This window comes from Vanessa tameamea, chromosome 8 (assembly GCF_037043105.1).
Source record: "Vanessa tameamea isolate UH-Manoa-2023 chromosome 8, ilVanTame1 primary haplotype, whole genome shotgun sequence".
Classification (NCBI taxonomy): domain Eukaryota; kingdom Metazoa; phylum Arthropoda; class Insecta; order Lepidoptera; family Nymphalidae; genus Vanessa; species Vanessa tameamea.
In genome coordinates, this window is record NC_087316.1 from 11,899,236 (window position 1) to 11,917,014 (window position 17,779).

At 32.0% G+C, this 17,779-nt stretch overlaps 1 protein-coding gene across 5 annotated transcripts in view; it reads right to left on the bottom strand.

Annotated features, from left to right (window-relative positions):
- LOC113404794 (uncharacterized) overlaps window positions 1-17,779 on the bottom strand; it is a 403,674-nt gene that overhangs the window by 222,417 nt on the left and 163,478 nt on the right. For all 5 annotated transcript variants that reach the window (XM_064215520.1, XM_026645830.2, XM_026645828.2 and 2 more), the window contains exon 3: window positions 15,807-15,917. In XM_064215520.1, the coding sequence (XP_064071590.1) occupies window positions 15,807-15,917 (111 nt within the window). The remainder of the gene's footprint in view (window positions 1-15,806; window positions 15,918-17,779) is intronic.

The window sequence follows — 17,779 nt, forward strand, 5'->3', positions numbered from 1 at the left end:
CCTCTCCACGCTTAAACTGCTGAACCGATTTAGATAAAATTTGTCATGGAGATAGTTTGAAATTAGTCAAGGACATAGGCAATATACATAACAACATAAATAATATTATCATGATAAAATCCTAATTAATATTATATTCATAAGTAATTTGTTTGTTACGCCCTCACATATTAACTTCTAAGCCTATTATCATGATCATCTACCTTCGAAAATCAACGTTGGATTCTTGGAATCCAACTTGGAAGCTGAATGGTACACCTTTAGGACACGTTAACTATCACTGTTTTGTTCTGTTGTTGTTGTTTTTTGTAGATTAAGTTAGTTAGTAGTTATAATTATTTAATATGTATTTTTTTTTTTGTTTTTCTTTTTTTAATTTTTTATACTTTTTATAATTGTGTCGTGTCCTAATAAACATTTCTTTATTTCTTTCTTTCTAAAACCTGCATTATCCCTTGGCCTTAGTACACATAAAACTAGTAGTTAAATAATAATAAAAAAAAAACAATCATAGTTCTGACTTCGAGCTACGTAATAGTTTAAAAGCATTTCACGTCGATACAATTTTATAGTATTAACTCGAGCAGTTCCATAATCCACATATGTCACAAAATATAAAGGAATATCCTTTCCGATCCTTTATACACGAGATTTAAATAGTATCCCGTTATTAACTTACGACTGGACAAAGACTCTATGGGCAGAAGGCATGGAGCCTATTTCACCAGGCTACTCCAATTTGATGGGGTGGACACACATTCAACCGACATGTGAAAATTTCCTCTTGAGATTTTCCTTCACCGCCGAGCGAATTATAAAAAGAAATTAAACATATTAATACTATTATACCAATATAATAATACGAAATTGAACCCGCGACTTTCGGTTAAAATCAACGTAGTTTACCTTGTAGGCCATTGCGGCTTTATTTTACTTGCACGAGACTTATAATGTGGTTGCTATTGTAACTATAAATTTGAATTTAATACAATTTATTTCACTTTAAAATCAAACCGCAATACGTCAAAACGTTCAAATTAACTCGACCACCGCACCCGCAGGACTTTGTGTGTAAAATTAATTCCCAGATTTGGGGGAAAATGACAAAATATACGCATCCACTAACCGCATTTATTTTGACCCCTTGACGAATACCACACCTGCTCTTATAAATATGCCAAAGTATAACGCGGACACGTGTTATGTTATGGTTTGACTGACTGCTAACGTAAAGGTGTATTATGGAAAATTTGATAAAAAAAAACTTTTATCAACAGTTGGTTCTTTTTTACAAAATGTCATTTTCAATTGTAGAAATTTAAAATTAAGACAAAGATACATTGGTGGGTTTATAATATAGGCTACGGTGGTAAATTTACGTAAACCGATTTTACCATGGCTGGAGATTTTTGTTTAGTTTATTATTATTTATTTAGTAGCAGATGTTTTAATTACATTTTATGAGAATTTAATGAACGTATCCCTTACTTACATTCCATGCCTGATTATCCACGTGACAGTCTTGTAAAAACAGAATAAATTAGTAACGAAATTGTATAACCATCAGCCGGTACATTTGTAAATAAATCTCTGTTTTTAGAAATTATCAAACCATTTTTAAATTCAATAATTTGCTAAAATTTATCACATAATGATAAAACACTACGATGAGTTTTTCTATTCTTACACATAAATAATATTTGAATGTTTAGTTTACATTTTAATATATTTCTTTTTTCGTATCAGCAAAATCTTTTTGTAAGGAGTTTTGTAATAATTCAACCTCCTTTAAGTATTTATCGAATAATGTTGCTTTTAAAATATGAGCAGCATATTAATAAATCTAATCCCCATCTTGGTCACGGTCGTTTACTTCTTAATTGTGTCTAGGAACATTGTGTTTTTGTTTAGTCAAAACTAAAACGCAAAATCCGACAATTAAAGTAATTAAAATTTATATAATATTAAATAAATATCTACTGTCTCGTTAAGTGGTTAATTTATTTAAGTTATAACTTTGAAATGTACAATGGTATAGTCACTTTCAGTCAGATCACGAGCATTTAAAGAGCAATTATATGCATGTATAATGTATATGTTAATGGATACAAAACTTTACAATTTAAACTTGCAAATAGATTGTAAAATACTATCGGTAGGCATAAATAATAAATAAAATAAACATTGGACATCACATACATTATTCTGATCCCAATGTGAGTACCTAAAGCACTTGTGTTATGGAAAATGAGATATAACGACGGTACCACAAACACCCAGACCCAAGACAACATAGAACACTAATGAACTTTTTCTACAACGACTCGGCCGGGAATCGAACTCGGTACCTCCGAGTGGCGTACCCATGAAAACCGGTGTACACACTACTCGACTACGGAGGTCGTCTGTCCGTCAAATTAAATATACAGTTTTTTTTAAAGTAACTTTATTTTAGACCCAAATTAATAATAAAAAATGTCATGGAGAATTTAATAAACAGTACATGTTATTATATATTCAATAAAAACGATACTTTCATTGCTACATATATTGTTAATAGAATTTTGTCACCTACATTATTTTACTTCTTAGCGTGAAACCCTCGCCCCGTACTTTGAGCAAACTTTCTAATGTTTTGATTTCAAATGACGGGACACGTCTAATATTTCGTTGAAAACCCTTTTATTACATACTTACCGTGAACGACGTTCAATCAAATATAAACCTTATTGCATCGAAATAAAGTTTTCGCGGTCGAAATTTACGTTTGTATGTTTAAATATGCTATTAGAGGTATTTGGTTGTTTTGACGTCTGTCCGACGAAAGGATATATTCATTAATTTGTGGTGTTTCATTAATTTCTATTTGAAATAACGCCTATGATTATAAATTAAATTTCGTTATTTAACAACTTCAAAAATTACACGAAAATTTAATCCTATTATCTATTTCTATTATAATTATCTTTATCTATTTTTTAAGTAATAGATTGTAAAAGATCGTAAGGCTCATCTGATAGAAAGTGACCGCCGCCCTTTGAGAAACAAGTAGGCCCCTTTCCTGAAGGTTCTCAAGTCGTGTCAGTTTGGAAGTTCCGCCGGCGAAAGTAAGTTCCATAGAGTGATTATACGAAGCATAAAATGCCTTCAAAACACTCAGATGTAGATTTACGCACATAAAGACAATGAGTATGAAATTTGGAATATACATCGATAGTATTGAATATGAATGGACATTTTGTGTTTCAACTCATATTTGCCTAGAACTCTTTATGTTATTTATTTATTTAAAGCACTTGTGTTATGGAGAATCTGAAGTAACGACGGTACCACAGACAGTCAGACCCAAGACAACATAGAAAAAATGAACTTTTTCTACATCGACTCGGCCGGGAATCGAACCGGGGACCTCAGAGTAGCGTACCCATGCAAACCGGTGTATACACTACTCGACCACGGAGGTCGTCAAATTTATTAAAGGTCGTGAACTACGTATTTAATAGTAATTTGTAGTTCTAAGTTGTTAAATGTTCTTTCAGAGAGGAGAAACGACCCCATAGGTAGACAGGGGTTAATAAATTTAAATGTTTCAAAACTAAACTATTATACTTAGTTATAATTTATTTTTATTATAAAAAATAATACGACTTTTATTCAAACAATATTATTACATCTACAAATGCAGCGATTAGTCAACTTAAGGACAATTTTCTATTTTGTAAACTTTGTTAAAATAAAAATTTTCAAATTTAAATCTCGTTTTGTTTACGAAAGTAAATAAAAATAAAAGCTACTTTTTTTTAATTTAAATAAAAAGGTATCCCACGTCATGTGGCTTCAATAGTACAATGGCGTCACCATACAATGGGTTGACATGGAAATATTATGTCGTACTATGGTAGTATCCTTTGCTGACAGACTTATAACAGTCAATATAAGTCAGATAAGAGAGATCAAACATTTTTATCACTTCAGTATTTCATCTTCGTTTGTCGATTTGACGAATAATTATTAAGACCTTTAGGGCTATTCTGTAGCATGAAACTCGAATCTCACCGTAGAATACACAGTGGGTGAAATGTCAAAATGTGTTATGCGACATTGACTATAAACATAAAATATATAGGATACACGTATCAAAATGGGGTATCACTGTAAGTCAGTTCAGTTCAGTCAACATTTAACGAATGAGATACGAAGCGTATTCTCAAAGAATCGCACTGCTGAGTCTAGTTCTAGTTAATGACAACCTGATTGATAAGTGATAAATAAACAATTTTGACATTTAATTTACATGTTTTCATTGGACGATATCAAAATTAAAACCAATTTTCTATTAATTCGTGACACAATGATGGTGTTTGACTTAGAGCAAGCCTGTCTCGATAAGTATCACTGAGTCATCATACAGTATATTATCAGGCTGTAAATTTCGCACTGCTGGGTTGAGGCCTCCGCTCTCTTTGAGGAGAAGGTTTGGAGCGTATTCCACCACGATGCTTAAGTTTGGTTAAGGTGCACGCGTTCTAACCACTGGGCCATCTCGGCTCATCATTACATTCATTTAATTCACCGTCAAACAGAATAACTCAGTATTATTGTGTTCCGCTTTCAAGAGTAAGCCATTGTAACTACAGGCACAGGAGGCATACCATCTCAGTTCCCAAGGTTGGTGGCGCTTTGGCGATATGAGGAAAAGTCAAAATTTTTTGCGGTGCCAATGTCTATGAGCAGTGTTAACCACTTACCATCACGTGACCATTCGCTCGTTATATTACAGATCCAACACAATGTAACTGTTTATCTTTTCAAGGTAAATATTATAGAAGAATTGCATAGCAAGCTGCTGTATATTCTCGAATATTCTCGAATGAGATTAACAGTGTAAAAAGGATAATTAAACGAGTTAAATATGCATGCAGACGTAACTTTGTGCATCGTCTGCATCCGGATGCAAATCTATGCATTGTCTTGCATTAAAATGTTCCTGAATGTTTTGTGAAATCTATCTACCTGTTATATTTATGTATATATGAACGAAGCCGACATAGTAATATATTATATATATTCTATATACAATTTTATTCTAAAGCTGATTGTATACTGCGCAATGAAATATGTCTTGTTCCAAGCCCAAAATAGTACCCAACGGTACGTTTAAATGTTTGACTTATATTTAATTAAGTTACGTCTAATTATTAGTATTTTTTTATATCTAATATCACCTACTGATCTGATGATTACACACACACAATATCAGATCAGTGGGCAATCAGTGGCTTGCATAGTGTAGAATAATGTTTTTATTTTTTTATTTCTTATAGTTTTCTACTTACTAACTATGTATGTTTGGGTTAGTCTATGTAAATATGATATGCTCGTACATTAACATAGCAAAATACATCAAAGATTATATAAAAATAAAAATAACAAATGCACTAGAATTGACGGAAAAAACCTTCAAACCATTTGCAAAAAAAGAAACTCATAACATCCATTGAAATAGGCGTCATAAAATATTTCTCATAAATGGGATTCCCTACATAAAATAAGCAGCGCCGACGTATGTCCGGTGAGGGCCAATAATCAGTATGAAGAATGTCCGCCATTACTTACAGGAAGTGAATATGGGGGTCCGAATATGGTGTATATAAGGATAATGTTTTTATCACTTTGGTAATAGATGGTGGATTAGTATTTATATATGACTAGCTAACCCATAACATATAACTTAATAACTAATTAACTCAGAGATCTTAAACATGAAAACTCTCGTATCTTTATATCAATGACTTTACTTGGTTGTCTTTTTTGCTTTGGTGTTAGCCCAGCAGTGAGAAAATTAAAGGCTGTAACTTATTTAAAGTAAATATGATGTGTCCTTTTTATATTGCAATTGACATCTATGACAAATTTTATATGAATCTGTCTAGACGTTTGATTATTGAAGTTTTAAAAATTAGGAAGGTTGAATACTCAGACTGTCACTACAATCATCATCAAAATTATATCTATAACACATAACAATAAGGATTTTATTATTCATTATATTATGTAAGTAGTTTTGCAAAAAGCTTCATTAAAAGTATAACCTCGCCTTATTGCCTCCACGGTGACAGGTCGGTTCAATTTTTGCCCAGAGGATCGAAATTGCGATTCAACGTTGCATTCTTGCCAACATTTCACGCGATCAAGATTTATACAGTAACTATTTTTAATTCATATTTGTTTACATTTAAGGAATTAATATTAATAATTGATATTATTTGAGTTTAATGTGATAAAAATTACAAATTTATCTCCGAAATTAAGAACATTTTGTAAGTAGCTATATAATAAAATTTTAACTCAATTATTGCTTTAGCTTAGATACTTTATCTTTAGATACGTCTAGAAAGATTTTCAAAGCTGAGAACGAGAAAAAAAAATACAGTTGTATATCTTCGCTGGAGTCGATCGTAGTTTTCACGCACACTAAGATACTAAAGTTGGTCCGTTTGCTTTAGTTCATTTGTAGTACGTCACTCTATCTTAACATATACCTAAATTATACAAAAACTATACAGAATCGATCTTTTAAGAGTTGGTTTTAATTGCTTTAATACGTTAGACTCGAGGAAGTCTATCGAAAAAACTGTCACACAAACGGCGAGAAGTATAAGACGTATAAGACGCGACGTAACTTTTCCATTAAGCACAAGCGAGAACCGAATTCATAACCTTTAAGCAGTAACACGGATAACTACATCCACTTTAATGTTGAGTTTATTCACCTTACAAATAAACAGGAAGCTTAGTAAAATGTTAAGGGATACTGGGTCTATAGATAAAATAAAAATAAATACTTTTTGCTGGTTTCAAAGAAATATATTTCCAAACAGAAAAACCTTTAGATAGCACTTTGTTATTGGAATAATTATTATTTAAATATCGTCGCAAAATACTTTTATATTAAGGTGAAGTTAAAGAAACCTGTTCCAGCATAAATATTCAGATTTCTGAACATCTTTCTCGCGCCGCCGCAAAAAAATAAACAGCATTTATTAGTGGCAGTCCGGGCGAGAAATGTTCTAGAAAGTATATATACTTATTCATTCAGAGGTGAAAAATGTAAACGTTGATATTACGAGGCTCGGTGTTTTTGAATTAAAGAACACTTAACTTTTCCAAAGGCGTTTTTATTTGGAAATAATCCGGAGTTTATTTCCACGTGACTATTCAGACGTGTGAGAAGAAAAATTACAATTAAAAATACGTTACTTATTTATTGATAATTCTTTTAAGCTAATTCATTAATAGAATGAAATTGTTTTGAATTTTGTTCATCGTAGTATCATTTTAAAATGACTGATTCGGTGGTCTGTTGACTACTTTATATGGCTGGAAATATCGACGATATAATCAAACATTTTTGTAAAACAAACCCTTATATACTATAGTCTTAATAATATTTTTAGTTATATATTTATTGATATATAAAGTAATATGAGTTCCCAGTTATATATAGGATAACCAAGTACAACAAGTAGACCATGAATGTAGATACTATATTACAATTGTTGCAAATTCAAGTATTTATTGAATGCGATTCCGCACATCATTAGTAGAGGTCATTGACATTGGTTTGGAAATCCAAAACTACAACAATTACTTTGTTTACTAGAGGCTTAATAGTTGGAGAATATAACAATACCATTGCCACCCAAACCCTTAGTTTTTAAATAAGATTCCTAGAAAGGTTGAGGAGCAGGTGCGTCCAACACACCACGAATTTATTGTTCCTCGTCTCTTGGGCTCAGCTTTGATGTCACAGAAATAGCTGCACTCGAATTTTATAGTTTGCGGTTGAATTAACAAGACAATAGACTGAGATAGTAGTTGCAATCGTTTATGTATAAAAAAAAATAGGTGCATCTACTTATTTAGGCGCGTGAGACGGTCTAATCCATCGGCGTTATTTAAATTTTTAAAATTGCATCCAAATAATTACAATTAAATAATAATTATTATTTTGGTAAATGTAATTTTTTCATTCTCTATCAAAACTATAAGCATTGTAAAATAAAATAAGGTGGAAGTTTTCTATTTCGAGCGACTTGACACTGACAGCTTAGCGAGCAACTTCATCGTGTAGTTTACGAGTCATCCTGTGCGCGCGCATTTTAAATATATACTCTCATACTTGTTCATTAACGCGTCTAAAGAAGTATAACTTCAATAAAAACTGTACAAAAATATGTATTTAATTATTTTTGTTGAAGAAATTAAACAAATTTAATGTCGGATTTAGAATAAAACGATACTGACATAAACGAAATATTCTAAAAATATTATAAAGTGGTTCTTCTATCAATTTAAATATGCATACGTTAATCATACTTAAAAAGGGTTCTGTGCAAGTCTGTCTGGGTTAGTACCACACACCCATCATATATTCTACCACCAAACAACAATACTTAGTATTGTTGTTCTAGTTTCAAGGGTAAGAGAGTCAGTGTTTTTCCCATTTTTAGTAGGTTGGTAACGCTTGGGCCGTGTGGAATGCTTAAAATTTCTTACAGCGCCAGTATCTAGGGGCAGTGGTGAACCTTACCATCAAGTGGTCACTTTTACCCGACGGCAGACCAAAAATTTTTCCATTATTCACCCAATAGTATATACATATTTACTGCTACAGTAAAATTAATTATGACAAACAGATAAATGTAAGATATATTTGTTAATATGATATCCTGCCCTTGTATCATATAACTCATTAAGCACAAACAATTACAAGGCGTAAGATGAAGTAGGAGATAATATCTTACGCACTCTCCATTTAAACGACAACATCAACTAAATGCAAGATTCTTAAGTACAAAATGTTATAATGTATTTGGTCAATAGTTCGTGTGTAGTAAAAAAAAACAACGTGTATACGTCCCTCTTCTTCTAAAGAACTTTTCTCTTGAGCAGAAATCTTGGAGCTTTTTCCACTACAGATGTAATGTGATAGGATTTCATCACACGCATGAAGGTATTCTCAAGATTTCCGGCTTTCATCCACAACACATCAATAATTGGAACAACACAACAGCGCGATTTTAAAGGCTATTTATCCTCGCAAAACCACCCCGTGGAACCAGCTTTTGTTATGGTTTTTTTGAACCGAGTGATATCACTTAAAAAAAATCAAAAGATAAATCTTGCTACCATCGTGCACGATATGAATTACAAACACAAACTAAGCAAATAAGAACTCTTGCTAGGATTTGAACCGATAACATTCAGTAAGATTCATATGTTTTAGCCTAGATCGGATAGAACTCTAGTTAAATAAGCGTTTATTTCACCCAGTGCGTACACGGAAGAGACAAGCATATTAAGATCTTGTCAGTTAGGGACGGGTCACCTCGCGTCGCCTAATTGAATCTTCTAAGTTTGATTAGAAAGGGATGTTACGATTATTGCCCCACTTGATTACTTTAGTCAAATAGCATCCGTACTAATGGTCGATTTGGATAAACTTTAACTGTAACTGTGAAAATAGTTTGTAAGGGTCTCGTTTCTTTGTATTTCCTTTTCTTTCTATCAACTTTTAAAGTATTTTTAATAGTCGATGCTTTAGTTAACGAGTACAAGTAGCATCGAACGGACGTAAATTTTTCATTTAAATACTAATATTACTTACTGACTTACTAATAATCGATTTAATATATTTGTAATAACGTTTCTACCAATGGATTTTGTTGATATTATTAAACGTCAAATAATAAAATAACTTAAACAATAAGAATATAGAAAGCCGATGGAAGATATAAGGGTTGAAATAATACTGATGAAACAGTGTTTCGAAAATAAGGGTATGAAACGAACAAAATAAAATAGAATAAAGACATTACACTCCTCTTTTGGGCAGTGTAAATATGTTTCCCTAAGTAAAAATAAAATACCTTAGCACAGCATTAAGGAAGCTGAAATAGCCATTAAATATTATTACAAAATAATGCAAAACACCCAATTAACGAACACAGGTGTGACATTGATGGAATCAAAACAAACCAGACGTTTGCAAATATTTAGGTGAGGAGCAAAGTGCTGGACGTCATCCAAGAATACTTTAGCTTTGTCACTTCGAACAAAATTAAACTTTAACATCACCGCATACAACTTAATTTAACAGTTCATTCGAAATCACCTTACGACTTTTTCTTAAAAAATAACTCAAAACATCATCCAATGAAATCTAAACTTAATCTCAATAGCGATAAAGATACATTTTCTGCAATATTAACTAAACGCAATATCAGTGATATAGTCAAAGCAATATGAAGAGCAAAACATCCGGCTCGGAGGACCATCTAATCGCATCGGTCACGCACATTCCTGCGCGCGCGCCGCCTTTGACGCATACCGCGTGGGTAATTAGGATCCAGGATTGATTCATTTCCTTCGGATATTTGTTACGGGTAATGCTCTACGGTATCAAAGGGTAATTCAAGACATTTGTTTATCATTATGTTACTCCTCGCTTATAAAGTTAGAGTAAGTGTTTCAATTAATTCAATAATTTATAAACTAACTTCAAGATATAATTTCATACTTTTAACTGGATGGAGTATAAGCTGGATGTTTTTTTTTTTTATAATTTTAAATAATCGAAATATCTTTAAAAAAAATATTTTAAACATTCTCAATCCTCCCATAATATTATAAACTTTTAAAGATATTTTTCTTCGTCGCCACAAATCTATATCACGTTTGACCATTAAAAGTGCAGACAGAATTACGCCTTTACACCCTGACCATTCCACACATGACATTTTTAACATTTCCAGTCCACCTTTTCTTATTAAAGGTCGCATGTCTAGACGAATCTATGGCGATTGGAATTTTAATTAGTACGTTAGTACGTGCGCTCAGAGGCGATATATTTAACATACCTTTGATTAAGTACCTTTTGTTACTCTGTAGATATTTAAATTAAAAAAAAAATACCGGAGAGGTACTTGACAATTTTAATTTTTCACTCGGACAAAACATTAAAAAACCGGACTTGCTATTAAATAGCAAAGGGCAACACTAGTTTTTTATAGGAATAGGGTTAATTTATTTTCCTATATTTTAATTTGCAAATGACTTAATTATTTTTAATAAGTCAGAAATACTTTAAAATACACATTGTCATAAAAATATAAAACACTTCTTTAATAAACGTCTGACCGAAGATCACACATTCACAATAAATTTGGAATCGCAAAACCATTAAGATAAGTTAACAGGTAAATAAACTTAAAGCTAATCTCCAAACTTGAGACGTACGTGGAATATAAGTGAAGTTTAAACTTCGAACATACATCTTATGAGAGCGTTAAGTTGGAGGTAGCATTTACTACGTTCGCGTCACATAAGGTGGAAATTAAAATGGCCTATTTTTTATTTGATGCGAGATGGTCCAGTACTTGATACGTCTGGATTTAAATTCGGTCAGAGCACTGCAGAATTCATTGCTTAATAATAATTTGTGTTTCTCTGAAGGCAAAGATTGTAATGAAATCTGCGGATGAAATTCTGCCACGTGCTTTACAATATCCATCAACGCACATTTAACACACATATAAATTTCAAAAAAGCACCATATAAAGTCTCCGGTGAAATGAAATTTGCCAGTGTACTTCGTTTCAAAAGCTATGAAAAATTAGATAAAATATCCCAACTTTGAAAATTAAATTAAAAAAAATAATTAATTAGCCAACGTAGCTTAAGTTTAGTTAATCTTTAAGTTTGGGAATATAGTTATGTCAACTTCTTGTAACATTAATATACTTTTTTTAAGTAAGCCGCGCTATGTATAAATGACGCGAGATATTTACATATATATAAATATCGCTACCAGTAAATTAAATACTAATGATATATAATGTATATTTAGTAATTATAAAAATAATATGCTATGCTCATATTGTATTTGTAGCATGCCTTCCTAATACATCGATCCCTTGTATCGTAATATATTTAAAAAAAAGAGCTCGCGATCGCCTATCATAGAGGCTAAGGTTATGTTTACAATTATACAATTATAGACTTTTGGTTATTTTAGTAATTTCTGTTATTCGTTATTATTAATTTAAATTAATTAATTTAATGATAAGCAAGTTATCATCTCGAATTATAGAGTCAGATAATTGCTTGAGTATTCTTTTTAAATAAGTCATTTTCATTTTTGTTCTGTAATAGTATGTTATAATACATATATATGTATATATAGCTATCATCGAAAGCAGTACACACACTATAAGCGATCTCTTGCAAATGTCTGCGGCGGACGGAACACCGAACGCTTATAACTCAAACAGTCTGGCGTTGGTCAGACTTGTTTACTAAGACGTTTGAGCCCTGAGGCGGACACTGCCTTCACACTAAACTGTAGACAGGATGACTATGACAATTGGAATAAAGTTTGCTAGACAGATATATACGAAAATCATTACAGATAATAAAATTTATATTAATTACGGGTATCTAAGAATATTTTAGTAAATCAAATCGAATGCATTTTATTCGAGTAAACTTTACAATAAAGCATTTTTGAATCGTTAATATTTCAACTCTACCACTGTGTCCGAATGCTTCCTCTAGCGAGAAGAAACGGCAAGAAACTCGTAAGGCTCGTTTAGATAAACAGACTGATTAGCAGTGATGTTAGTACTCACATTTTTTGTTCTTAATCAGTGTGTTATTTATCCAAAAAGTATATAACAATATTACATAAATAGCTTCGTTTCGTAGTATAGAATACAATTGACATAACAAGCATGAATTGAATGTATGCTTGTAAATCATATATGAAATATATAAAGATAATATAACATAAGCTATATAATCCTGAAATATAATAATCTATGCAACTCAGAGTACTAACTGGCTCTGAGATAAATTAGTCACAAGTATTTTTTCTACGCATTATTACGGATTTTCTTGCCGGATCTCCTCGTACTTTTTTCTGTTGAGGTGCAGGTCCTGTCATAACGATTCTAAAGGGCCCATAATACTTTAGCAAAGTATACATTTGCACAGCGTGTGTTAAAATAAAGTTCTTAAACTTTATACTTTTGAATTTATGTTTTTTTTTAATAAAATACGCACGAGCGAGAAGTTTGTTAACTTCAATTATTGTAATTAGATATATCTATCGATAAACGAATTAAACTTTTGTATAAGATTGCTAATATCATCTGTTGTCGATTTAATACCACACAGAAGTGATATTTCAGCTTTATAGCGGACGTACAGCACAAAAATTACACATAGGTGGAAACAAATTTTCCCTTCCCGGTCTGGCTGATCAAACCCGTCGGGAGCTCGATTGTCGGCGGAAAATTGATTGGAAACTCTTTCATTGTTTTGCGTACGACTGCCGAAAATTAACCAGATTTTCTTTTTGACTTTTTGTTGTTTTTGATTCGTTAGAAATTTCATACAATTGTTTCGGAAACCTTTTACGGAGAAATTATTTGCTCAATATATAATAATTCTTGATATAGTTCTTTATAATTCAGTCGGCTCCATTGATTAGATGTCGGCGAAATGTCTTATGATCTTCCGTTTCACTCTAACCCATTCAATTTTCCTTTGCAAAGTTGAGAAGAGAATACCTTCTAGCATTTTATAAAAACTTAGAGCGATGAAGATGTTTTATAAGAGAAATTAATAATTTGTCATTATCCTGTAATTTATTTTATGAAGCCAGACGATAGAATATACCACATGAAAGTAAGTAGATCCATTTACCCATAGATGTTGACACAGTGTTTTTTTTTATATACAATCCGGGTAGGCGTGTTACTCCACTCCACCAGATGGTGCGAAAGTATCTCTTCACGCGAAAAGCGCTTAACCGACTTAAATGAAGTAAGTTATGGAGATATACAGTCTCAGGGAAGGACATCGGCAACTTTTTTTAAGGGGGTTACGTGAGGGTGACAGTTCGTGTCCTACAGGTAAATTTATACAAATACCGTGCAGGTAAAGCCACGGGTTGAGCTAGTAATGTATAAATGAAAGAACATTTCATAATTTCTTTGAACACTATTAAGACCCTGAAACTTTCCGCTTCATCTTACAGCAGACCCGAGTTCTTATTGTTTTTGAATTTCAATGATTTTAAACTTTACCGGTAGTTTAGTATTTTTTGTTGTTGTTCTTGCGATTCTTTTCTGAATATGAACAGAAAAACTTTTTAATAGAATTTATATCTTATAACGAATAGAACATAAAATTTCTATAAATTTTTAAAATTATTAAACATTTGTCGTTATTTCATTTTCATTTTAATGAAAAGGTAAAATAACAGCCTGTACACATCCCACTGCTGGGCTAAGGCCTCTTAGTTAGAGAAGGTATTGAGCTTATTCCACATGTGGCAGAATTTCATTGAAAAAAAATCATGTTTTCCTTCACAGTTGAGCTCGAGATGAATTATAAACACAAATTAAGCACATGAAATTCAGTGATGCTTGACTGGTTTTGAACTCGCTCATCGATTAAGATGCACATGTTCTAACCACTGGGCTACCTCGGCTCATATTTTATGTCAAACATCAAAAGTTGTTTACATTAAAGCGTTGAGTACAATCTAATTAATATTAACGTTTTAAACAATTAAGCGCTTTAAAGCGATTTACTTAAGGTAAAAAATTATACGATATTTTTCTTTTATAATAAAATTAAAACCTAAACGTAACTTAAGGTATTTTCAAAAGACAAAGACGCTCGCGATGTGCGTATACTACCAACTGAAATTAATATAATTTATACTTGTATATAAGTACTCATTAAAAAAATGATATAGGTAGGCGGACGGACAAATGAGTCTAATGGTAAGTGATAACCATCACCAAGTCCATGGATATTACTGTTGAAAGAAATATTAACCATTCCTTAAATCGCCAGCGCACCACCATGTGGACTAATATATTCTGTCCCTTGTTGGACACTGGCTCATATTGCTCCTTGGCGGTAGAATATCTGATGAGTTGGTGGTAACACCCAAACGGGCTTGCACAAAGCCCTACCACCAAGTAAATAAATCGCTCCTTAAAATTTCCATAGGTACATTAGCTTGGGTGAGCATAATGACGTCTCTCAGTAATTGTTTCAATTTGAAAGGTAATATCAAACAAAGGGTAGGATTATACACCCCGTCAGTAAACAAAGAATCAATCAAGCCTTACTTAAATCTCTGTAGAATCTTATAATGTAAACAATTTTAATAATGGTTCCAGTTAAAATTGTCTGGATTTACTCATTGTAATAGAAAATTGGTCTGCGTTTATTATTTTAATAAAACCGTTATTAAGCGTACTATTTTAATGGTATCCTTTGAAACTTCTGACGTATCTTCGGAGATATTTTTATCATTGTCGTTATAAGTTAAGTACGTACTGATTTTTATTGCACCGTGACACGATAACGTTTGTATTTAATTTGTTAGTGTTATTATGAAAATTTATTGGAAGATTATTTTTTAATTAATTATTATATTTTCTTGTGCAAATTATATTTCGAATTCTTTTATTAAAAAAAGAAGCAAAACATTTAGTTATCGATATTTAAAATAAGAACGCCCATAGATTCTGAAAAAATAATACTATTACTTGAGAAGAACCAGCGAAACGAAAATTGATCCACCGTCAAAATGGCGTCAATTAAGCTGGCGCCTCCTTTGTTCAGTATTAATAGATGCTATTAGGAGTTATATGACGTGATTATAATTCTGCTGTCAATAGACTGAATATTTTTGTGTGCTAATTAATAATTAATTTTACCTTTATAAGTTTGTTCTGCAGCTTCGTGACAGCCATACGCTCGCGTTGGGTTCGTCGTTTCTCTTCTTCCAACTGATCCTCCAACTGTTTTATACGTTTTTCAAGAAGTTCCTGTAACAGAAATAAAAATAATATTACTATTACGAAAAAGTGACTCAAAGTTTTAGAGTTATAGAACATTCGAGGTCTTCATTAATTTGGTAGTATCTCATATATTTATAGCGTAAGCCGATTTTTGTCCCAGTGATTATGGGACGATAACTGCACACAAAAAATCGGTTACAGCGTCATTTTAAAGACCTGCAGTCGTGGATATGCAGAAAAAAGAATGTGTGCAGAAGAAGAGGATTCTTGATTGCAATTTATTAAATTGTTATGAATGTATATAAAAAAGTTACTGGCCACGTAGAGAGCGGCGATGGCTGTATAAAAAAAAACAAACGTAAATCGTGCGAACAGACGTCGTCGGTTTTCAATGAAATTAAATTAAAAAAACCAGTCATAGGTTTCGAAATTTGTCAAAATCTGTTGGATAGAGATGGTTTCGCGTGCGACCCACTAGTATATATTTATTTAAGTTTATTATTTGTTGGTCTAGTCCATTTATGTCTATTACTATGTATTTTTAAGGTAAAGTTTTGAATTATATTTTTAACATAAATCTCAATAATGCGTACACACGTTTTATTAAAGTTAAAGTTAACTGTCGCCGCTATGTTTCATATAGTTTTAATAAGTTATTTAGACGCAGTCACTAAAATTTAATTATTTTAATATTGATGAATTTATTTTAAGTTAGACTCTCAAACATTAGAAATTTATATAACGAGTAACAATATCTAATACTTTGTTCGTTCATTTTCCAAAAATGTTGTCAAGAAAATGTATTTGATCGACCTGATGGTTAATGGTCACATGGCCCCGGACTCTGATATTATAAGAAGAAAACATAAATGGTCTACCAACCACAGGACCTAAGATATCTTGTTATTTTATCCGTCATTAATCTGTCCAAATTTATGCTGTCTGTCTATAGAATAACTGTATTTAGATTTTCATTGTGTTCACATAATAAATACATCTCATCACATTCCATCTCATACTCCCTTCTCAAATATCGTTAGGAAATTGTAAGATTTGCAAACGGATGTTACGTTTGCAACGTGTCAAAAGGATTTACTTCATTTCATTGAGTTGAGGAAATTATATTATTAACAACTCACGAGACGTCCTTAGAACACAGTGACATAAGCGAAATCTGTATCAATAAATAAAATCTATCTATCTTACATCATGTTCTAAAATACATGAAAATATTAATTAACTTACAGTTACTTATTATATAATACATATGATATATTATATAAAGGTGAAGAGTATATATATTTAGATCACGTTTTAACATCACGCTATAATCCAGGGCGACGAAAAAGCGACATTAAAAGTTGGTAAACGCTCGCGGAACCGCCTGTATAAAAATAAAATAATTGTTATCTTTGTGAATACTAATTGTCTGTTTCCTAATTTATATTTCACTTAGGTATATGCGATTATATACTCCATGAAAATGAGGTTTTTCCTAAATCAACTTATTAAATGTTTTTATATACATATGTATAGAACTTCGAGCCAGTGATGTCGTATTTTTTTTTTATTGCATTGGTTGGCGGACGAGCATATGGGCCACTTGATGGTAAGTGGTCACCACCGCCCATAGACAAAGGCGCTGTAAGAACCATATTAACCATTCCTTACATCAACTATGCGCCACCAACCTTGGGAACTAAGATGTTATGTCCCTTGTGCCTGTGATGACACTGGCTCAATCACCCTTCTAACCGGAACACAAAAATACAGAGTACTGTTATTTGGCGGTAGAATATCTGATGAGTGGGTGGTACCTACCCAGACGGGCTTGCACAAAGCCCTACCACCACGGTATAAAGATAAATTTACACAACCTTGTGACCGTG